Genomic DNA, 25000 nt, shown 5'->3' with positions numbered 1-25000 from the left:
AACATTATGCATTTATTTTCATATATATTTCAATGTTGATCAAAAACAATTTGTTAAAAAGTGTCTTTTTAATACACACACACACACACACACACACACACACACACACACACATGCATACACGCATATTTATGTTGTTTATACACAAACACACTCTCTCATCGGCCACTTTATTAGATACACCTGTTCAACTGCTCGTTAATGCAAATCTTTAATCAGGCAATCACATGGCAACAACTCAATGCATTTGAGCATGTAGACATAGTCAAGACAATCAGCTAGTTTAAACTGAGCATCAGAATGGGGAAGAAAGGTGATTAAAGTGACTTTGAATGTGGCATAGTTGTTAGACGGGCTGGTCTGCGAATTTCAGAACCTGCTGATTTATTGGGATTTTCACGCACAACCATCTCTAGGGTTTACAGAGAATATTCCAGAAAAAGAGTGTGGGGGATATTTATTTGACACACTTTGGGCCCATTGGTACCAATCGAGCATTGTGTCAACGCCACAGCCTACCTGAGAATTGTTGCTGACCATGTCCATGCCGTTATGACCACAGTGTACCCATCTTCTGATGGCTACTTCCAGCAGGAATGTGAATCATCTCAGACTGGTTTCTTGAACATGACAATGAATTCACTGTACTCAAATGGCCTCCACAGTCACCAGATCTCAATCCAATAGAGCTCCTTTAAGATGTAGTGGAACGGGAGATTTGCATCATGGATGTGCAGCCGACAAATCTGCAGCAACTGCGTGATGCTATCATGTCAATATGGAGCAAAATCTTTAAAGAAGATTTCCAGTACCTTGTTGAATCTCTGCCATGAAGGATTAATGCAGACCTAAACGCAAATGGGGTCCAACTCGGTACTAGTAAGGTGTACCTAATAAAGAGGCCGGTGAGTGTGAGCATATGTATAAATCTATTTGTGTGTGTGTGTGTGTGTGTGTGTGTGTGTGTGTGTGTGTGTGTATATATGTATATATATATATATATATATATATATATATATATATATATATATATATATATATATATATATATATATATATGTATATATATATATATATATATATATATATATATATATATATATATATGTATGTATATATGTATATATATATATATATATATATATATATATATATATATATATATATATATATATATATATATATATATATATATATATATAGTACTGTAGAAAGAAAATTTATACTATTTTTAAATCCATTAAATAAAATGAACTATTAAATTCTATGTAAACTATGTAAATAATATTACTATTATTAACAGATAATAAGCCTTACCTTTTAAAATTACAATTAGATTAACATCCGAAATGTACTGATAAAATATAATTACTTTATAAAATTCTAAAATGTCATTATTATAAATTATATCAGACAATATTATGCACACATTAAATACCAATTTCAGATCTACTTACACTTTGGCCAAGAACTGATCTTATGGCTAGTTTTTAGCACTAAGGCTAAAGCACTTAGGTTTGCATTGAGAATGTTCTACATTTACATTTATTGATCTAAAAAACTAAAACACATTAAATTCCGTTTGTCATCGCATCATGTGTGTCAAGGAAGATTTACCTCAGCTGACGGCCCAGTTTGCGAAAATGACAGCCAATAGTGAGGAGACTAAGAGAAGCCGGAGTGCTCAACACACACGCTCTGTAGTAATGCAGGTAACGCCGCAGACCACCAGTGAAAGCCTGACACACAGAGAGACACGCAAGAATTGTTATAAAAAAAAAAGCATGAGGGACATGAAATTCGGCTTCAGTGAGAAACAGACGCATGCATCACCTGGAAGACGAGTCCCTTCTGACTGCCGCCGCTGAGGGAGAACCGGCTGAGACGCAGGTAGTGTGTGCCGTACTGTGCCAGTTCACTCAGCAGACGGGACACACTCTCTGGGGATGTCCCAGACACGCATATATCTGGACGGACATCGAACTGCACACTAGCCTAGAGCAGAGAGTCATACAACACTGTTGGTGATAAATTAAGACATTTATGTAATGTTCTATTAATACATGCCCCTTGTCTCACTGTGCTTAACTCAAGGTTTTACAAGGACTAAATATTTGCTTTCAGAAAAACCTGTAATATTTTGATGTTTAGAGTGGATGACATTTAATTTTGCAGTGGCTAAATAGTTTTCTGGGTGGTTAACATGTTGCTATGGAGTTACTAGGGTGTTCAGAGTTGTTAACATGCTTCTAAGCAGTTGTTAGGGTGTTCTGAGTGGTTGACATGTTTCTAAGCAGTTGTTAGGGTGTTCTGAGCGATTGACATGTTGCTATGGAGTTGTTAGGGTGTTCTGAGTGATTAACATGTTGCTATGGAGTTGTTAGGGTGTTCTGAGCGATTGACATATTGCTATGGAGTTGTTAAGGTGTTCTGAGTGATTGACATGTTGCTATGGAGTTGTCAGGGTGTTCTGAGTGATTGACATGTTGCTATGGAGTTGTCAGGGTGTTCTGAGTGATTAACATGTTGTTATGGAGTTGTTATGGTGTTCTGAGTGGTTGACATGTTTCTAAGCAGTTGTTAGGGTGTTCTGAGTGATTAACATGTTGCTATGGAGTTGTCAGGGTGTTCTGAGTGATTAACATGTTGTTATGGAGTTGTTATGGTGTTCCGAGTGGTTGACATGTTTCTAAGCAGTTGTTAGGGTGTTCTGAGTGATTAACATGTTGCTATGGAGTTGTCAGGGTGTTCTGAGTGATTAACATGTTGTTATGGAGTTGTTATGGTGTTCTGAGTGGTTGACATGTTTCTAAGCAGTTGTTAGGGTGTTCTGAGTGATTAACATGTTGCTATGGAGTTGTCAGGGTGTTCTGAGTGATTAACATGTTGTTATGGAGTTGTTATGGTGTTCCGAGTGGTTGACATGTTTCTAAGCAGTTGTTAGGGTGTTCTGAGTGATTGACATGTTGCTATGGAGTTGTTATGGTGTTCTGAGTGGTTGACATGTTTCTAAGCAGTTGTTAGGGTGTTCTGAGTGATTAAGATGTTGCTATGGATTTTTAGGGTGTTCTGAGTGGTTGACATGTTGCTATGGAGTTGTTAGGGTGTTCTGAGTGCTGGGCATGTTTCTAAGCAGTTGTTAGGGTGTTCTGAGAGATTGACATGTTGCTAAGCAGTTGTTAGGGTGTTCTGAGTAATAGGCATGTTGCTAAGCAGGTGTAAGTGGTTGCTAGTGTTTAACATGCCAGTTTTTAACATGTTGCTAAGCAGTTGTTAGGATGTTCTGAGTGATTACCGTGTTGCTAAGCAGTTGTTAGGGTGTTCTGAGTGATTAGCGTGTTGCTCAGCAGTTGTTAGGGTGTTCTGAGTGATTAGCGTGTTGCTAAGCAGTTGTTTGTGTCTAAGGGGTTGACATGCTGCTATGGAGGTGTTATGGTGTTCTGAGTGGCGTTTATATGCTAATCAGGCTATAACAGTTAGATTCTGTACTTCACACTGTAATGTCACATTATGAACGCCACATGCCTTAACCCTTTATAATGTTTTTGATGCATATATACCTCGTTGAGAGGAAACGTGACGGAGGAGACCCCAATCAGTACATTGAGCACGTCTTTGACCAGCTGACTTTGACAGTCCAGCGGCAGAGGCAGGAGTGGCGATGGTGTCTGTGTGGACAGAATGTTCCTCATTTCTCCTTCCCACAGTCGATAGAGCTGATCAAACGCCTCTCTGCCGGCCTCTGTCAGGTACGGGGGCTCCTTCTGTCCCGGAGGGCTGAAAGAGAGAACGAAAGCATGACAATGTGGACAGTGTTCAAAGTACTTCTTTTAAACTAGTCTTTAGGGGTGCAAACAAAGCACTGACCAGACCAGCGGCACAGACTACATTACTTATTAATGATATCCATCCAAAAAAGAAAATTCTGTCATCATTAACTCTCTCATGCAGAGATGTATAAAGTACTAAAGACTAAAGAAGTAAAAGCACACGTACTCTATCAAAAAGTGACTTGAGTGGAAGTTTAAGTGCTCTTTAAGCACCATACTGAAGTGGAAGTACTAAAGTATTCAACATTTTCTGTACTTAAGTAATGCAAGTAGTTTATTTCAAAATTTACTACTCAAATACTGAAAGTAAAAGTACAAAAATTGTGTAATGTAGTTATAAAAGAAAGCAGTCCAAAGACATCATATTGTTTTGGTTATTTTAAATATCTTCTATTTTGGGCACGTGATTAAGCAGAACGAAAAGAAACATGGCTTATGATAACGTTTTTCTCTCACGCTTAAACCACAGATCTGACAGATTATAACAGCTTTAACACACATTTTTGGATCGTAAATTACCGGTTGTAAACGCTGTAAACGGAAGTTCTAAACATTCTACCAGAAGACGCTGGTCACTGTGGCGCCCTCCATGCAGCAGCCAAGAAAAAGGTTTATAATTGTAATGAGTGTGAATCTACACTGGTCTCACAGTTTGGCTCTGTTACGATTATCATGCCATCGAATCGGTTCAATTCGATATCTTGTATAGATTTTTTTCTTCACAACACAATTTTTTAATTAGAATCTATAAATATATTTATATTTATATATTATTTGTAATAAAATTTTGTTCTTTAATACAGCAGTAAGATATATGAACTGTACCTTTAATTTGACCTGCTCAAAGAAACACTCTTTCTGAATGTATCAAACAAAACACCAACACATGCACAGAAGACAGCATGAGCATTTACAGCAAATAAACTAATGTCAATATTATCCTGCTTGCTTTTTGAGCGCTGACAGGCGAGGTCTTACAACCCTATGATTGGTTTTTGGCTTCACCTGCTCAACAGAAAGGGCTGCGATCAGCTTTAGAAATTAAATCGCTGTTACACAGTTATCACAGGTAACCCGTAACAGACATGGTGAAGAAAAATTGCACCTCAGGCACGCTCGTGTCTGGATCCACAAGTATCACTTTAACAGCCAAAAGAAGAGGAAAAGTTACCTCACAAACACGCTAGCGGGTCAAATGTCCAAAGTGAGAAAGAGAGAGGTAAAGATGGAGTTTTACAGCATTTCTCTGTAGTAGTGAAATAGCGGCTCGTGTGCTGTGCCACCTTCATTTTAGTAAGAGCGTTATTTACTCGCACTCGATTTCTTCGCCATTGTATCCTACTGCGACATCGCGCATAGGAGATAAATGACGTCAGTACGTAATAACCGGTTATGATCTATTACTGAACCGATATCAATAATTTTGACACTAGTAACGAGTAACATTTGATTTACAGGCAAATAAAAGTCAATTTCATTGTTAAATCATACTAGAAACACACCAGCAACCCAATAAGATGAGCTAAACATTTTGCTAAATCCTAATAATAGCAGGTTGAGCTCAAATTGAGATAAAACATGTTAGACAACAGCAGCTTCATTAAAGGTCACCTGTGGTAAATTCAGTTGATTGGACATGATTTGAAAAGGGATACACTTGTCTATATAAGGTCCCAGGATCGACAGTGCATGTCAAAGCACAAACCAAGCATGAAGACAAAGGAAATGTCTGTAGACCTCCGAGACAGGATTGTCTTGAGGCACAAGGCTGGGAAAGGTTACAGAAAATTCTTGTTGTTTCATAATTTTTGAACTTGAAATGTTACATTTTCAGGCAAATTTTTTTGTATTAATAATAGTTGTTTATAATTACAATTAGAATCAAATTTCTTCGTTTTATTCACTTTGTTGTCCAAAACAAATTGCACAATTATAAAAAAAAAATATCTGAACATATTAGAATATTTATCTACAAACCAAAGCCATTAAATTGTGTTTTTTTTTGTTGTTGTTTTTATGACAAAGTGTTCTTCAAACTGGTAACGTGTTTTTTTTCAATGTGTTTTTGAAAATTATGATAATAATGATACCAATGAAAATGAGGATTTGAAAATAATCATTAGCAATTTAAACTATCTTTATTAATGTGCTCATCTATCTTACCAGCCAATGTTCTCCCAACAGCGTCGTCTGCCAGGCACGAACGTCCGCAGGGCCTCCCACACGTCCACTTCAGGGCTGGGACTCGTCTCAGATTGGGAATCTGGAGTCAAATTGGAGGCGGACTGGAAGCCTTCATCATCAGACTGATCCAGACACAGAGGAACCTGCAAAAACAGGACAACCCATGCATGAAGAGCTCAGAAAAAGAAACAATAGCACTGAGAAAAATCCTAAAATGTACATTAGAGCTGAAAGCAGTTTTAGCTTAGCATAAATCATTGAATTGGATTAGACCATTAGCGTCTCGCTGGAAAAAATAAAGTAAAGCTTGACAATTCTGTAGTTACATCATGTACTAAGACTGACGGAAAACTTGCTATTTTATAAGCTGATATGGATAATAAATTTACAATATAACAATCAAGAAACTTTGCTGCCATAGGAACAATGATGTTACAGTACATAGTGGGGACTATTTTCAGGCACTTTAAATAAACATGCAAATACTAAACCTGACTCAAAACTGACCCTATTGTGGATGAGCACATTGCAAGGTAATGTATTGTGCAGCCTTACTAAACATAATAATACAGAAAATTGTAATATATTCACCCGTATACTAAGTCCAGTAAGGTCTGCGTTACTGGGAACGGGCGGCAGATCCAATCTGACATCCAAATCTGTTGTTCTAGAGTGTTGTAGGGCACCAAACAATGACATTCGGGTCTCTCTCTCGAACTTCTCCTCTGTTTCTGGTCTGCGTCCCAATCCCATCAGCCCAGTGCCCGGTGGAGCATCCATAATGTTCAGCGTCCTGCAAATGCCCCCAAAAACACTCCACTCCTCCCCACAAATCAAAGACCATGCCCTCTCCTCCAGCCGCTGCATGTCCTGACTCAGATACCCACCTAATGGAGGCCTGCGCTGGACGGGACGATCCCGCCGCATGTAGTCACGACTAAATGACTGAGGAGGCGGAGCCACAGATCCAGCTAGTTGCACTAGGAGTTCCAAGGCAGAGTTAAGTTCTGATAGCCCCGCCCCATCCTGCAGGTGACTTAGGAGCTCCTCCAATCTCTCCGCCTCCTCGTCATGACCAGATACACGCAAGTCGAAGGATATCATGAGAATTTTATTGCGGGCGGGTGTGTTTGATAGGGCATTTGGTGGTGGTTTAGGTGACCCATCCTGGAAGAGGCCGGCCAGTAGTGCCCCGTATGCACGCTTGCGCAGGGTGCGACGTGCCGAGTCCCGGGACATTGTGCCCAAAGCTCGCCGTTTCCATGATAAACCAGTGAGACTTCGGTCACAGAGGGTGCTCAGGAGTTCTGTAATGCTGCTGCCGTCGCAAACGGACATCTTAGGAAGAGTGTGTGATCATGATGCTGAGAGACCTGAGCAAAAGAAATGGTGTTTGTGCTTTAAAATCATGGCATTCATACTATATTCATAATAAATAGTAAATAAATCACATTCATAATAGATGGTTAATGAATATTTTGAATAGTTACTGTGAATATATGAATATAAATATATAAATAACCTAATTAAAAATCTCTGTGTGGGGGGGGCGCCACTGAGCGATGACGGAGTAAGACGTGTGTTTAAGAGCTCCCTTAGCCAAATCCGCTAAAAAATACTTACAAGGACCAATAATTTTGTAATTTCTATTTTTTCAGAACGCATTTACTTTTAAAACAATTAGACTTCAAGTTCGACTGGATATCTCAACATGAGCAAACAAAAACCTAAGAAACTGAAATCGACGCAACTAGGCCTCGACCAACCACCGACCTTGCCTGACACACAGCCCAACGAGTCCAGCGGTGATGAGGAGGATCCTCCTAACCGAGCTCTATTAGCTGCCATCACAGCACTCAGAGGTGAAATGACTAAGATAAAAGATGACATCTGTGAGAAATTGGAAAGACGCATTGAGCGGGTGTCTAAAGATCTGAGAGCGGAGATTGTTACGATTAACAACATCACTCAAGAGTCTATTACTAATCTTGAAACAAAATCTCAAACGCTACAGGCTAAAGTCACTGACATAGAAGAAGCCGCCACTGCGCACTCAGATAGCATTAGCCAACTTGAACAACAGGTGGCTAATCTCAGTAACGAAGTTCTCAGTCTTAAACAAAAGAATGAAGACTTAGAAGGAAGATCCCGCAGAAACAATATCAGAATTACAGGTATACGAGAGGCCTCGGAGACGACGAAACCGAGGGACTTTATTGCCAATCTGCTGAAAGATGTACTCTCGTTGGACGAACCCCCGCTTATTGACAGAGCCCACAGGACCCTTCGCCAGCGTCCGAACCCCTCTGATCCACCGCGCCCATTCGTAATACGCCTCCATTACTATCACGTCCTGGAAGACATCCTCCGCAAAGCTGCCGCTTTGAAAAACCTTCAATATCAAGGTAAACCCATTAGCATCTTCCCCGACTACCCACCGTCAGTGGCAAAGCGAAGGGCGCAATTCAACAAAGCCAGGCAACTATTGCGCAATCAACCCGGCGTCAGATATGGCTTACTTTACCCAGCGAGACTACTAGTGACCCACAATGGCTCACAATCATCCTTCACAGATCCGCAAAAAGCCGAGGAGTATGCTGCGCAGCTCACAACAACTCCATCGGGATCAACTGAAAGAAGTTAAAAGACTGATAATACATCAGATATCCTACTTAGGCAAGGATTCTTACCAAATGCGGTAAGATAACATAACAAGAAATATAGGTTGAGAGAGACATTTATATCAGACTCTTACTGTCAGTATTCTACGAAGGTTTTCACAAGGTAATATCCTCATTTCTTTGATGACGTGCATCTCCACTGTTTCCTAAACGTTGTTCTGAAGATATCCAATAAGATGTATAAGAAATTACTCTCAAGCTATATATATTTTATTTTTAAATTGATCCTACAATTATTTTGTTCTGTGCTACAAACGGTCATGATTCTATAATTTGGCTTGGGGAGCTTCCCCCAAAAGAAGTCACAGTCTTAGTAAGTTAGGTTACTCATACAGGGAAGGTTTTTATTTATTTAATTTTTTTTTTTTTTTTTTTTTATTCTTGTTCTTCTAGTTCTTTCCCGCGAACGATTTTCCTACGGCTACATTAGGTTAGCCTAAGATAGTTATGTTCATGTTGTTCACTTATTTGTTGTTCACTGTGTTTATGCTCACGAATATGCAGAATTACAATTCTTGTGCAGCAATAGAAGCAAGTTTTATTCAATACAATTCAGATAGATACTCATCTCATTCAGAAGCCAACTTTCCCACTTATTATATATGACGAACGCATTGAATATTAAAAGGGGACTGACATTTACAAGCTGGAATATACGTGGCGCAAACAACCCGGTAAAGAGAGGTAAAGTCTTGAACCACTTAAAATCATTACACTCAGACATAACCTTTTTGCAAGAGACACATTTAAAAAACAATTGCCATAATAGATTGAAAGCAAAATGGGTAAAAGAGATATATCACACATCTTTCTCCACAAAAGCAAGAGGAGCAGCCATTATAATAAAGAAAGGCATACCCTTTATTCATAATTCCACTATAGCAGATAAAGATGGTCGTTACATCATTGTCTCGGGAGAGATATACAACATATCTCTAACCCTCGTCAATATATATGCTCCTAATATGGATAACCCTGCATTTTTTAAGAAAGTCTTCAGTTTGCTTCCCAATCTATCGCAGACTATGCTAATAATAGGAGGAGATTTTAACACACCTTTAGACCCATTTCTTGATAGATCAACATCTCGTAAAATTCCCAAAAATAATTCAAGTGTTCTTATAAACTCATTCATTAAAAGCATGAACTTAATAGATCTATGGCGTTTTACCAACCCATCTGGCAGAGATTATTCCTTTTTTTCGGCAGTTCATAACTCTTATAGTAGAATCGATTATTTCCTAATTGACGCTCGACTAGTCCCAGCCACAACTAATGTGAAATATCATACCATATCAATTTCAGACCACTGCCCAATGACATTCAATTTACATCTGGAAGATATGGACCCACCCAGTAGATCCTGGAGATTAAACCCTTATTTACTGACAGACAAGGAGTTTTGTAAATTCATTGAAGCTCAAATAAAACTATATTTTGAAACGAATGATACCCCAGAAGTCACACCATGCACTTTATGGGAGGCTTTCAAAGCCTATTTAAGAGGATGTGTAATCTCATATGAAGCTGCCAAAAAGAAAAAAGAAGTAAATCAATGTAAACATCTTGAAGAACAGATACAACAATTAGACCGACAGAATGCTTTAAACCCCACTCCCAAATTACATAGAGAAATAACTAACCTGAAATATCAACTCAATCAGCTTCTATCCGGGAAAATTTCATCAGCTTTTTTATTCATTAAGCAAAAACATTTTGAATTTGGAGAAAAGCCTCACAAATTATTAGCTCGCCAACTTAAAAAAATAGAAGCAGATCGAACTATTCATAGGATTAGAGATGACAGGGGACATATATTACTTAAACCAAAGGAGATAAACACGCGTTTCTTACAATTTTACTCTGACTTGTATACTTCAAAATGTAACAGCGACCACAATACTATGAATAAATTTCTAGACAAATGTAACTTATCAAAAATCTCACATGAAGACTCGGAAATGCTTAATACAGATATCCAAGCCACAGAAATACAAAAGGCAATAGCCTCCCTTAAAAGCGGAAAATCACCTGGCCCTGATGGTATGCCGGTCGAACTTTATAAAAAATTTAGTAATATCCTTATACCATTTCTCCACAGAATGTACAACCAAGCCCAACTAGACAGCACCCTGCCACCAACATTAACTCAAGCTACAATCACTGTTATCCATAAAAAGGGAAAAGATGAGCTAAACGTTGGCTCATATCGTCCAATTTCCCTATTAAACATAGATTATAAAATATATGCAAAAATCCTGGCCAATAGACTAACCCCTTTAATGAATACAATAGTTCACAGCGATCAAACTGGCTTTATATCAAATAGATCCTCATCGTCTAATTTACGACGTCTGTTTGATATCTTATACACTGACAGGAAAACTCACAACGATCTAGCCATATTGACTCTCGACGCTGAGAAGGCATTTGATCAGATAGAGTGGGAATATCTGTTTGAAGTACTTAAACGACTTAATTTAGGTGAAAGGTTCATTAAATGGATAAGACTTTTATACACAAACCCCAAAGCTCAAATTCATACAAACCGCAATTTGTCTTCCTCATTTCATCTGTTCAGAGGAACACGACAAGGATGCCCCCTGTCAGCTCTAATTTTCGCTCTGGCTATTGAACCACTTGCACAAAGTATACGTTTAGACCCCCAAATATATGGTTATCAGACAAAGACCACAACAAATAAAATTTCGCTATATGCAGATGATATTTTGTTGTATGTGACCAAACCTCTCCTCTCTATACCATCCATTCTTGAAAAAATTGAAATGTTTGGGAAATTCTCAGGATACCAGATAAATTGGACAAAGAGTTCACTAATGCCAGTTCATGACATTCCTCAAACAACGTTAGCAAGGTTCCCCTTTAAGGTTACCAATGACAAATTCACATATCTGGGTATAGAGGTTACAAAGAAACTTTCCTCTCTCATGCAATCTAATTTTCCACCTCTATTGGAAAAACTTAAAAATAAAATTCAGTTTTGGAAAACCTTACCAATATCACTACTTGGGAGGATAAATGCAATCAAAATGATCTTTTTGCCTCAAGTACTTTACTTGTTCCAAAATATTCCGATTTTCTTAACAAAATCCTTTTTCAAGAAAATCGATTCAATTATTCAACCATTTCTATGGGATTATAAAACTCCAAGAATTAGCAAAAAACATTTAACCAAATCTAAAATGAACGGAGGTCTATCCCTCCCAAATTTCATGATGTATTATTGGGCGTGTGCTTTGAAAAATATTAACTCCTTTAACATCACTTCTAACACTCTCCCCATTTGGTTAGCTATTGAAATGGAAGACTGTGATCCATATTTACCTGCTGCCCTAGTACTTTCACCTTTACCACTTGACAAAACAAAGGACATTCAAAATCCGATCATACATAATTTGTTTCGTATATGGAGACAAATTAAATCACACTTTACCCACAAGACGCTGCCTCTTTCTTTACCAATTGCTAAAAATCCATCCTTTCCCCCTTCTAATATAGATCTGACGTTTACTAATTGGAGGAAATTAGGATTATGTTGTATCCGTGACCTGTATATTGAGGGTAAATTTGCTTCCTTTGCACAATTGCAAACAAAGTTCAAATTACATAACAATAATTTCTTTAGATATCTACAGGTTAGAGATTACATTCAAAAATCAATGCCAGATTTCGATACACAACCACAATCTATGCTTGATGAATGTTGCACTATATCCCCATATAAAAATAAATTTATCTCTAATATATATAACAAATTACAAACAATATCCCCCCCCTCATCCAATAAATACAAGGATAGCTGGGAGAAAGACATGGGTACCCATATTCCTGATGACATCTGGGAAGAATCTTTGGAACACATACACTCATGCTCCTATAATACGAGACATCGTCTTATACAATTCAAAATTATACATAGGCTTCACTTTTCAAAAGTAAAGATCCACAACATTTTCCCAAACGCTTTATCCAACTGTGATAAATGTCAGTCCCCTAATGCAACACTTTTCCATGCTTTTTTTTCTTGCCCGAAGGTCACAAACTACTGGTCTGATGTATTTAATGTATTGTCAAGAATTTTTAAGACTACACTATCACCTGATCCATTGTTGATTATTCTTGGCACATCAAAGCTATTTAGAAAATTTACTTCAGCTCAACAGCGGTTCATTTCCTACTCTCTTATAACTGCAAAAAAATTACTTTTGATGTCATGGAAAGGACCAACGATACCGACTGACAAAATGTGGCTTCGAGATCTCTCCAATACTTTACATTTAGAAAGAATTAGATATTTGGTGAAGGACAATCTCTCAGGTTTTTATAATATTTGGCAACCCTTCATAGACTTCTTACAATCAGTATCTGTATAAACACGCATTTTCTTCCATTTTTTTTATATATAAACTCTTATTGTACTTCTTGCTACAAAATTGTATTCTACTTCCACACTGTTTGTCTTTTCTGCTTTGTTTTGTATGTATATTCAAACAAAAAATATTCGAGCCTTTTTTGTATTGTTGATTGAAATTGTATAATATATATATACGCTCAATAAAAAAAAAAAAAAAAAAAAAAAAAAAAAAATCTCTGTGTGTGTGTGTGTGTGTGTATGCATATATATATATATATATATATATATATATATATATATATATATATATATATATATATATATATAAATACATATTGTTCAGTTTGTATTGTTCATGTATGACAGTGCTATTTCTTTTCTTAATGCAATAAAACAAAGACACATCTAAAAGAAAAAGGTGCTATATGAATAATTTTCTCATTTACTACCTTATATAAATGATCGGTTAACCTACATCTTTATGTGATATATTACTATTTTATATTATCTATAATATTATATGAATCACATATTTTTGCATCAATGAAGCATCCTAGTAGCTAGACAAAAAAGTAAATATTAGTAAATATTATATTTCCTCTTTGCAGTTTTTAACACTTCAGTGTCAATATATGCAGCCATTTATGCTAATATACTAATTTATTTTGAGAATATGCAGCAATTCTGACTTTATAACTCATTTATTTTACAAATATCTCACAGTTCTGATTGTATAACTCATTTGATTTAAGAATATCTCACTATTCTGATATTATAACTCATTTATTTTAGGAAATACCCACAATTCTGAATTTTTTTACTCATTAATTTTATGTATAGCCCACATTTTTGAGTTTATAACTCATTTATTTTACAAATATCCATAAATATAAAATATTTATTTTATGAATATCCAGCGATTTTTATTTTATAACTCATTTATTTTGAGAATATTTCACAGTTCTGACTTTATAACTATTTTTTTTAAGAATATACCGCAATTCTGACTGTATAACAAATTTATTTTATTAATATGCCACAATCCTAACTTTACAACTCATTTATTTTAAGAATGTATTACAATTCTGGCTTTATAACTAATTTATTTTAAGAATATCTCTCAATTCTGATATTATAGCTCATTTATTTTAAGATTATCTCTCAATTCTGATTTTATAGCTCATTTATTTTAAGAATATCTCACAATTCTGACTTAATAACTAATTTATTTTAAGAAAATCTCACAATTCTGACTTTATAACTCAAAATTATGCTAAAAATATATCACAAACCTCACATGTATGACTTTAACTCAATATGTACTTATATTAGTATTTTATAAATCTTTTTTAATGAATGATTAACGTGTTAGATTAACGATATTAAATTTTATGATTAATTATTAGCTTATTAGTAACATTATTATACGTTTTAATGTATGAAGCTTAACATTACAAGATTCAACGCTAGTAGCTAGGGCAAACACCTAACATTCGTTCTTAAATACCAAGAGTCAAGATTAATAACTGTAATATTTAGCAGATTAAATGATAGTGACTTTGACCTCTGTGTAAAAAAATATTGTAAAAATCATGTATCTTGTACATGTAATATCAATGACACTTCTGTAATGTCACGTTAACATGTAACATTACCTTATTTGCAAAATTATGTTTCACTGAATAAAGCACACATGATTCAATAACAATAGCTAAAGCATGCATGCTAAATACATTTTAACATATAAATATATTTAGTTTATTAGATCCATAGCAGGTTTATTTAGCAAGTAAACACACGTTAGCTCACCGAATTTGATCAACAAAAACGCTACAGCGTAACTTACAAGCGCTATTTCACTGACATAAACATGTCTGAAATCATTTACTCACGTTGAAACTCGAGCTTAAGCCGTCCGAACTGCAAATATTTCTTAAACATTAGCGAACTAATGTTATTCATAATAAAAATTAAGCGTTTGTTTGCATAAACACACACACATGCTAAGCTTCCTCAACCGCCGCGCTACACGGCAAAGTCCCGCCTTCTCTACGCGCTGACTGGATGAAACTCTGTAAAGCGTACACTCATTGGTTAAACCCCAGACACGTGGAGGCTCTCTCTGTAATTTCATTGGATTAAACTTGACATGCGCCGGCCACATTATGACGTACTCGCTCATATACCCTGACGATAAGAACAGCGTCCGCTAGCGGCGATAATTATTCTCATAACTCCACAAATACATCCATAACAAGCTAACAAGTCCATAACATCCTATATATTCTCTCAATTATTAACATTCCTCCCTATAAAACACGTCCAAGGTGACTCCAGATGCATACTTCAGTATTTATGCTTGTTGTTAGCATGGAGTATGCTAAATTTTTGATTCACCCGACAGGCTAGCTTCCAACTCGGCTCATTTGTTATTTATAATTCGTCTAGTATTGTTTTGGTTAATGGCTCTGAATACATTAGCAAGAATAGTGCTGCTACCAAATGAACTTTTAACATTCACATGCAGTCGATGGATGTGAGGAAGAAAACAGGCCGCGTCTCTGCGCCCGAAGGGAAAATGAAGTCGAAACTTTCTGACAGTAAAGCAAAAGATGTCCCTGAACACCAGGAACAACAACCCTATTCAGGTTCGAACTTCCCCTGTGGCTTCTATGAGATATGCAGATGCTTTGAACACATCCACAAGCTACATCTGTTTGTGGTCAAGCCCTACATTATTAATCTCGACAAGTCCTTTTTCCCCCCAGTTTTTTTGGACCGCAGCCGAGGGAGAATCCATAAGTGTGTGCAAGTCTGAGGGCCCGAGTCTCCTGAAAGGCAAAGCTGCAGAAATCTCATTAATATCTGAGGGTGAGACACCACTGCTGGTGAATACAAACACAAACACCTGCCTTTCCTTGAGTGATGGCTCTCACGGCGAGAATGAAAGGGCCCGATCTTCTTATTTTCCCAGCGTGTGGAAAATCTGAGCAGTTTTTTTTAAGGCCGAAGCCCCCACAGTTGCTTGGATTCGTGACTAAGTTAATTCAGCGGCCATGCAGGAGGGTTTGATAGGATTAATTCGTTTATAGAGTCTCTCATGAAATAGAGAGTCCCACGTATGCACTGTGTTGAACTAGGAGATAGAGACTCGTATTACTGGGACTTTATACATTTACATAAGTCAAGAGGCATAAAAGGTGAAGGGTTTATATTTAAACTGTCTTCATCTCTTCTGGAATCTAATAAGGGAGAGGTGTGATTAGATTTCTGTGTGCGCTGTAAATCGTGAGGGGATTTTTGATAATCCTATTGAGAGTTTTGGAGTCTTATGGTCTGTTTGTGTTGGATCTTTAACACACTGTTGAGTCTGTTCTTTTGCAGACTCGTTTTAAGTCTAGATATAGGCTACGTTTATAAAATGATCTTCTTGAAATTATTTGCTTTATAGACAAATTTCATCAATAGTTTCAATATAAACTTTGACTAAAGTTTGTTTCTGTTACTGAATTCTGACGTCTTTTTTTTTCTTTCTCAGAATTGAAATGTATAAACAGGCAACTGTTTATAGGTTAAAACTATCAGATGTATAATCACAATTTTGACTTTTTAATTTAAAAAAAAATATATCTGACATTTCATACTTGCATTTATGTTAAAATGTCCTGCAATTCTCCCCTTATAACTCATTTATTTTAACAATATCTCATAATTCTGGCATTATACGTCATTTAATTTAAGAATATCATGCATTCCTACTTTATAGCTCATTTGTTTGAAGAATATTTCTAAATACTGACTTTATAATTCACATTTATGTATAAAAATGTCACAATTCTGACTTTATAACTTATTTATTTTAAGACAATTTTACATTCTGACTTCATAACTCATTTATTTGAAAAACAAAATGCCGCAATTTTGACATTATACTAATTTATTTTATGAACATATAACAATTTTGGCTTTATAATTTACATTTATGTTAAAATATCTCACAATTCTGACTTTATAATTAATTTATTTTAAGAATATCTCTAAATTCCGACTTTAGACTCATTTATTTTAAGTATATCTCTAAATTGTGACTTTATAATTCATTTATTTTAAGAATATTTCACAACTCTGACATTATACTCATTTATTTGATGAATATATTACAATTCTGACTTTATAGCTCATTTATTTTAAGAATATCTCACAATTCTGACTTTATAACTTATTTATTTTATAAATATCTCACAATTCTGACTTTATAACTAATTTATTTTAAGAATATATCACATTTCTTACTTTATACTCATTTATTTTAAGATTATATCACTTTTCTTACTTTATAATTCACATTTATGTGAAAATATCTCATAATTCTGACTTATAACTCAAAACTGTGATAAAATATATCACTTAAATATAAAAATACATATTAGTAAGTTTAGAACTACTTATTTTTAATACATTGCCATTGTCTTTTTTTGGCATTTATGCACCAACATTTTATATTTTTAATTAAAGTTTTAACATTGAAGTTTTGAAGTAATATAGACATTTTATTTCACCATTATTTAACAATTTCCCAACAATTATTTTTCATTGTAGTTTTTGTTAAACAATAAAATGGCATGCTTACCTGATGTCCAACATTTTCTCAGCTCTTCTTTAAAGGAACAAACACATGTAATTCTTATAATTAAAGTTTAATTTAAAGACCAAATTTAGTCTGATCTCGGCGTAACAGCCACTGGTGTCACTAAAAAAAATAGTGTCACATAACGGTGTCAACCATAGAGGACTTTTAGAGGTCTCCATAACCCTGGACCAGGCCGCATCCTGAGCAGATGCTGTGGTGGTCATGGAGGGGTGGAGAGCATGAGACTGATTCCTGAAAGACCACAGTGACCGCATCCGCATTGATCCTGTGGGCAAGCCTGTACACCTACCGGTGACCTACTCACACCTGCAGCTTTTCCACGATGGATGTCCAGCGTTCTCCATCCCCCGACGATAGACTGCAGCTCTGTTTGGTCAGAGGAGAAATGCTTGTGCCCAACTCAACCTAGTATATCTTGAGTTTTTTTTCCTTCGCTTTTGTCAATTGGTGAAGTTTGTTCCTCGCCGCTGTCGCCACTGGCTTGCTTGGTTGGGACCTGTGGAGCTGCTCATCGATGGATTTGCTCTTCAGTGTTTGGACTTACAGCAGTGAGAATTAAACCACACTGAACTCAACTAAACTGAACTTCAACTCTAAAAACCGAACTGACAGTTTCAATTTACCAGAACTTCTATGTTAAGCTGCTTTGACACAATCTACATTGTAGATAGGAATAAAGATGACTTGAATTGATTAACGTTCCTTTAAAAGTCACTTAATATCAGCATCTGATTCATTAGAAAAAGAGGCCAAACCCAACACTTGAGAAATGGACGTGTATATTTATTCATATAAGGATGTTAATCACTCCTCGGAGAGTCCGAAAGAGTCCTCCGCAATCCCAGAATACGTTGCTCTCGGCACATTCACAAGGGGAAAATGGAGAAGAAAAGAAAAAAAAAAAAAAGGTCGACAACAACGAGTTTTCTCAGAGCATAACTCACAGGAGAACAGTGTAGACAGATTTGCATTTTTAATACAAAGGCATATATTGTCTGTAGGACATAAAATAATAATAGTAACTGCACAGCAGTAAGAAAAGGTCGTGTACACACTGTTTGTTCATACACACCATTGAAACACAATTCGGGGGTGAGTACGATAATAAAAACATTTGTGCTAATCAATAATCGGTTTTGCATAAAGAGCAAACATAATGGCAGCTGTCCGGAGGGAACGTTTTGACATTCTCCCCCACGCTCGAGCATATTTTATTTCCCCCAATGCAGTAAAACTCCTAAAAAGCACGCACACACACACACACTCACCACAAACACCCACGGTATTAAAAACGGCGCTTTTGCTCTATACATACAGCATATGTTCAAATATATTGGCATATTCTGGCTACGGCACACCTCTGAATACTGCACTCACTGATGTCTAACACCACACTTCACGTACGCCACAATCTCAGACCTCTACATGAAACCCACCCACCCCCCCACCCCGACGTCCTCAGAACCGGCACATCCACACACTTTTAAGGCACATTTTGGCTACAGAAAGGCGTTAAAAGAAGCGTTTACAACTCGACTACACTGAGACTGCATCTGTGTTTATGCTTTAAAGGGATTGTTCATGCTTAAAACGAAAGTACTGCATTATTTACTCATTGTGATGTCTGTCCAAACCACATTTCTTGTTTCTTTTTAAAAAATATGGAGCACAAAAGTATGGATTTCAGAAGGAAATGTGTTTTATGGCAGGAAACGAGTGAAGATTCCTCTTTTGTGTTTCATGAAACTAAAAAGCAGCGTTTGGAAATGCCAAAAAAAGTGCTTGCAATTTTGTGTGAATGTGAATTATGAATTATTAGGCCTATACAGATATCTGAAGATTCTTAAGTCAAGATACATCTACTTGAGGGGCGAAATTAGTGATATTAGTTGCTAAATAATATTACTGAGCTCATACTTTTTTTAGAATGCATAGATGTTTATTATTCAACCCAGGCTCATTCCGAGAACGTAGTCACGTGGACGTTTCTGGAGACCGCGAAATACATCCCGGGTGTATTCGCGAATGCACGAGAGGCCGCTGTGTGCGCTTTTTCGCATCTCAAACGTCTCTCGCCCGCGCTGTTCTCGCGTAAAACCACCAGAGGACAATGTCCGACTGGCAAAATGATTGACTGTGCGACCGGCTAAACCCAACCAATTTTCCAGATTGATCCGCCCACCCGCTCACTTCCCTAAAACTAACCGACGATTTACAAAAGTCGTCCAGAAAAAGAAAAGCCCTCGTCTGATTTTTTACCACGTTTTCGGATTTCACCACATCCTCACCCTGTCATGAACTCGTTTACTTTATTTTTTGGATTCTGTTTTTGTCTTACCTGATTTCTGGAACTGCTCTTCCCCATACTCGAACCCGGTCGCTGCGGTCAACTCCTCCTCTCTGCATCTAAAGTCTGCCAACAAACACGACGAGCTGACTGGACAAACTGGTTGTGGCGGAAAAGCCCTCCACACGGAGGTGAGCGGTCAGCCGGCAAGCGCAAAAGGAAACGGCGTCATACCGCCCCGTAGCTTTCGCTTAAAAAAATTAAACGCAGCCATACATACCTCCCGGGACGTATTTTGCAGTCTCCAGAAACGTCCATGGGACTATGTTTTCAGAATGAGCCTGGGTTATTATTATTTTACAGACATAATTATGGCGTAAAAATATACTTTTATTTTACAGAGTGAAGATATTTGTGACCCTGGACCACAAAACCACACATAAAGGTAATTTTTTGTTGTTGATAATGAGATTTATATACAACCTGAAAGATACAACTATTAGAAAATCTGTAATTCATTTTCTTTTCGGCTTAGTCCCTTTATTAATCTGGGGTTGCCACAGTGGAATGAACTGCCAACTTATCCAGCATATGTTTTACACAGCAGATGCCCTTCCAGCCGCAACCCATCACTGGGAAACACCCATACACTCTTGTTCACACACACCTTACGCACAATTTAGCTCACTCAATTCACCTATAGCGCATGTCTTTGGACTTGTGAGGGGAAACCGAAGCACCCGGAGGAAACCCACACCAACACGGGGAGAACATGCAAACTTCACACAGAAACGCCAACTGACCCAGCCGGAGCTCAAACCAGAGACCTTTTTGCTGTGAGGCAATCATGCTACCCACTGCGCCACCGTGACTCCCCTAAATTCTGTAATCTAACGGTTAAAAATAATCAAATATTGAAGAAATATTTTGTAAATTGTCTAAATTAAGCTCTTTGCAATCCATATTACTAATCAAAAATTACATTTTGATATATTTACGATAATAAATGTACCTAATTTCTTCATGGAAGATCATCTTTACTTTGGATTTACTCAGAGGCTGAGCCTGGTCAGTAGCTGGATGGGAGATCACATGGGGAAAACTAGGTTGCTGATCGATGTTGTTTTAGTGAGGCCAGCAAAGAGTGCTAAACCTGTGACCTGTATGAGTCATAATGCCCTAATAAAGTGAAGGGGACTCTATACTGACAGTCTTTCAGATGAGACATTAAACCAAGGTTCTGACTCTCTGTGGTCATTAAAAATCCCATGGCACTTCTCGAAAAGAGTAGGGATGTAACCCAGGTGTCCTGGCCAAATTCTCTCCATAAGCCCTTACCAATCATGGCCTCCCAATCATCCCCATCCACCAAACTGGCTCTGTTAATGTTTCTTTATTCCACCAATAGCTAGTGTGTGGCACTGGTACCATTGTCTTATGGCTGCTGTCGCATCATCCAAGTGGATGCTGCACACTGGTGTTAGTGTGGAGAGACCCCCCCCAATGATAGTGAACTGCTATGGGTGTATGGCCATACACTATAAATGCGCTATATAAATACACATTACCTACTATATTTGAATGTTATCTGGCATAAAATAAAAATAATTACATTTTATAATATAAATTTAACTTCTACAATATATATCTACACAACCCAATGTTGTGGTCCAGAATCACATTTTTATTCGGTAAATTTATCTTATTTAAAAACAAAAATTAAATAAATAATTATTTGTATTGAATTTTAATTTTTTTTGAGAGAGAAAATGGTGATCTTTTTTTGGAAGAAGAAATATATATCTAAAATATATTTCATCTGATGTCAAGAACTGAAGGGCATTATAGAATCACTTTTATAGAGTGTTAAAACACAAATTAATTAATTATTAATTTATTATTAATTAATTTTTTTTAATAATCACACTTGATAAAAACCATCTGCAGAAACACTTTGATTGACATTCTCCCTTTGTACGTGTCATCAGAAGAAAGCCCCGCCCAATAGTGATGATAGGACAATAGTCTTATTTTTAAATCTGCCACTATGCTGACACACAGGCATTTATAGCTCCGCCTTCTTCTGAAAAGAGCACAATCTCATTTGAATTTAAAGCGACAGTCACCAAAACGCCACAATTAAAAAGCCTAAAAGGGGAAGTTTCAATAAGTTATAGAGCATTATTAGTGAGCTATTTTGAGCTGAAACTTCACACACACTCTATAGACATCAGAGACTTATTTTAGCAACTTATAAAAAGGGCCACAGTAGGTCCCCTTTAAAACAAGTCATTTTTAACGTGACTAAAATGTTCATTTACATTAAGTGTTCAGAAAACCCTCTCTTCAAATAAATGCATCTTGATTTAAGACTGCTCCGAAAAACAAGTCAAATAATTCTTTCCTAGTCCGAGTACAGTACATGCTGATAGCGTATTCCTTATTTCAAATGAACAATCCTTTAAAAGCGATAGGGGCGAGGGTAGATTGTAAAGCATGGAATCAGAATCACACGCGGAGTTAGGATTAAACGCTGCTCCCGCTGCCTGTATTAAAGCAGACGGAAGAGAGACGAAGGGCTTCACGCCAGGCAGAACAGCCCAAAACAAAACCTGACAATTGCCACATCGCAAACCATCTGCCACCTTCATACGACTACACTCAGATCAGTTATATCAAAAACACATTCGTAGAGGAGGCCACAGTCACAGAAAACCTGCTGAAGCCTTACTTTTGTGGTCGTTATGTCACGTCTGTTAGCTGAGGCTAACACTTTAATGCTAACAAAAGTTAATTAGGGATATTCTGACAGCATGAAAATTTAGAATGAAAGAAAATTAAATCATTAATTAATATCATGATTTAGCTATGACTGTATTCTCGTACCTTATTGCTTATTTTTAGCAAAAAATCCTATCATTTAAAAGTTTGGGGTTTGTAGTTATTCTTAGTTTTTGTAATGGTTTAACTCAGAAACAACGCATTAAATTTGAAACATTAAAGAAAATACTATGCTTTTCTTTTGAACTTTTTATTTGTCTAAATAAATAATAAAAAATTTTGCATTTCTGAAGGAAGCTGATCAAATCTTCTGTCCATATAATTTGCAATTAATATACCATTGTTTTGATACCTTTATATTATATGTCTATGTGCTGGCATTGACTTATTTTTATAAAAACAGTTCTGTCTGGTTGACTGATAGCCATGAGATATTCTGCAATATCAGCACTCGTACAGCCTCTTCACCCTTGTGTATTACTCGGCCCACATTAAGTGACAGCAGATCAATAAACTTACAACAGTGACAAATATTGTAGCTGTTGGACAACAAAATGTACGTCTGGGCCTTTTTTAGGCGAGAATGTAGTTGTTTAGATCGCAACTATGCAGTTTATTTATAAGAATAGTGCTTACTTTAAATGTTTATGCAGTTGGCGGCCATCAGCAGTGCATAGAACTTAATGGTGGCTGTTCCGACCACAAGATGGCGACAGAGACCACATAATAAATCCTTATGCTGTTCACACTAGACGCGGTAAGCGCGGATAAACATCGTCATTCGCGCGTAAATAAACACGTGAACATTTTGAGACTCGCTTCATTCATGCGTCAAATCTGCTTCATTTGCGCATCAAATTCACTTCACAACAGAAGCAGATTCGTGTCATGGGCAGGGCTTCTGTCCGCCCGGTGACTCTAGCTTCATTGCTAAATGGCTAACATGGATTTTATTGAGAAAATAGCAGTGTTTTTGTGCTTTAAGAGGACTGAAAAACAGCGTTGATTCGTTTGGAGCCATTTCTGAGTCCACTAATACCATTCAGAGGTGCACCCAGCTCTGTGAGCTCATCAACTCCTCCAGAAACTATACCTGGATGATGGAAGCTTTCAGCAGTGCTTCTGACTGAGCCGAGCCCAGTTTGAAGAATTGTTGTCGGTGTCGGTAGGAGAATTTTCCCCTAGACACCAACAACAGGCACTATGTCATAACCACGCCCCTACAAGAGCAAGCTCCTGATTGGTTAACGCAGCATGAATGTCTGCTGAAGTTCAGATTTTCGAACTCGAGCGATGCGCGCGTCAATCGCACAAAACGCTTAACTCTTGTAATACATGTAAATCACTTGCGATCGACGCTCCTTACACATCTAGTGTGAAAGCAGCATTGGGGGAGAATAATTCAGCATAAATTTCAAACTACAGCTGATCAAATCATTATTAATCAGGTAACTGACAGTCTATGTCGATCTCTCTCTCTTGTATTTTGTAGTGCTGTATTTATACCATAGTAATTTGCTAGTGTTTGCTTTGGCTTTTTTGGGGTTAATTATTATGATCTTCCGATTACAACAGAGAAATACTGGGAAATCTCTGTAGACTGATGACATTTACTGCCGTTCAACCATATAATCTTAAAATGTGAGCAAAATCACCTGTTTTGTCTACACTTTAGACATTACGCTACAGAATCATTCAAATACTAGCTCTAAAGTGACGTTGATAAATGAGCAAAAGTAGTTCCTCTTACAAAAGGGAAATCTCCGTGTTTGATTTTCTTTTCATACACACAATTATGCCGCTGAACTGTTGTATAAACGCAATGTCACACTTGTAGCTGTACGATATGGCTGTGTATCGTCACTGGTGGGACACTAAGGCACTTGGCCTGTGGCCTTGAGCCAACGCACAGCCATATCCCACTGCTACGAGTTATTGCTCAAATATACTAATAATAATTGTAATTTTTATTATTATTACTTATTTTTTATCATTTTGTTTGTTACATGTTACATCATTTTGTCAGTACATGTTAAAAGTTCCTAAAAAATGAATAGAGAGAAATAATAACAAGCAATTTCTGCAAATTTATGAATAATGTTATTGAACAGCAAATAATTCAAATAATTTCCAAAGGATAACTGAAAACTAGGATTGAATTATATTTTAAAATGTATTAAAACATAATACAGATATTAAAAAAAAATAATA

The 25000-nt window shown here is 36.8% G+C and overlaps 1 protein-coding gene and 1 long non-coding RNA gene across 7 annotated transcripts in view; one reads left to right on the top strand and one right to left on the bottom strand.

Moving 5' to 3' along the window:
• tubgcp6 (tubulin gamma complex component 6) overlaps window positions 1–15112 on the bottom strand; it is a 44169-nt gene extending 29057 nt beyond the window's left edge. For all 6 annotated transcript variants that reach the window (XR_012400183.1, XM_073942693.1, XM_073942694.1 and 3 more), the window contains exons 1-6: window positions 14963–15112; window positions 6606–7387; window positions 5994–6157; window positions 3561–3777; window positions 1834–1995; window positions 1618–1739 (exon numbers count right to left, since the gene is read on the bottom strand). Coding sequence is in view for 5 of the 6 variants with exons in the window: in XM_073942693.1 (XP_073798794.1) it covers window positions 1618–1739; window positions 1834–1995; window positions 3561–3777; window positions 5994–6157; window positions 6606–7352 (1412 nt within the window). In the remaining variant the exon portion in view is untranslated. The remainder of the gene's footprint in view (window positions 1–1617; window positions 1740–1833; window positions 1996–3560; window positions 3778–5993; window positions 6158–6605; window positions 7388–14962) is intronic.
• A 114-nt stretch (window positions 15113–15226) lies between these two features.
• Window positions 15227–18630, top strand: LOC141380874 (uncharacterized). The gene is made up of 2 exons (XR_012400205.1): window positions 15227–15718; window positions 15839–18630. It is a non-coding gene; the product is annotated as an uncharacterized lncRNA (long non-coding RNA).
• The last annotated feature ends 6370 nt before the right edge of the window (window positions 18631–25000 follow it).

The sequence above is a fragment of the Danio rerio genome, chromosome 25, assembly GCF_049306965.1.
Source record: "Danio rerio strain Tuebingen ecotype United States chromosome 25, GRCz12tu, whole genome shotgun sequence".
Classification (NCBI taxonomy): Eukaryota; Metazoa; Chordata; class Actinopteri; order Cypriniformes; family Danionidae; genus Danio; species Danio rerio.
The sequence above is the reverse complement of the archived record's forward strand: the minus strand, read 5'-3'. Positions and strand labels throughout refer to the sequence as shown.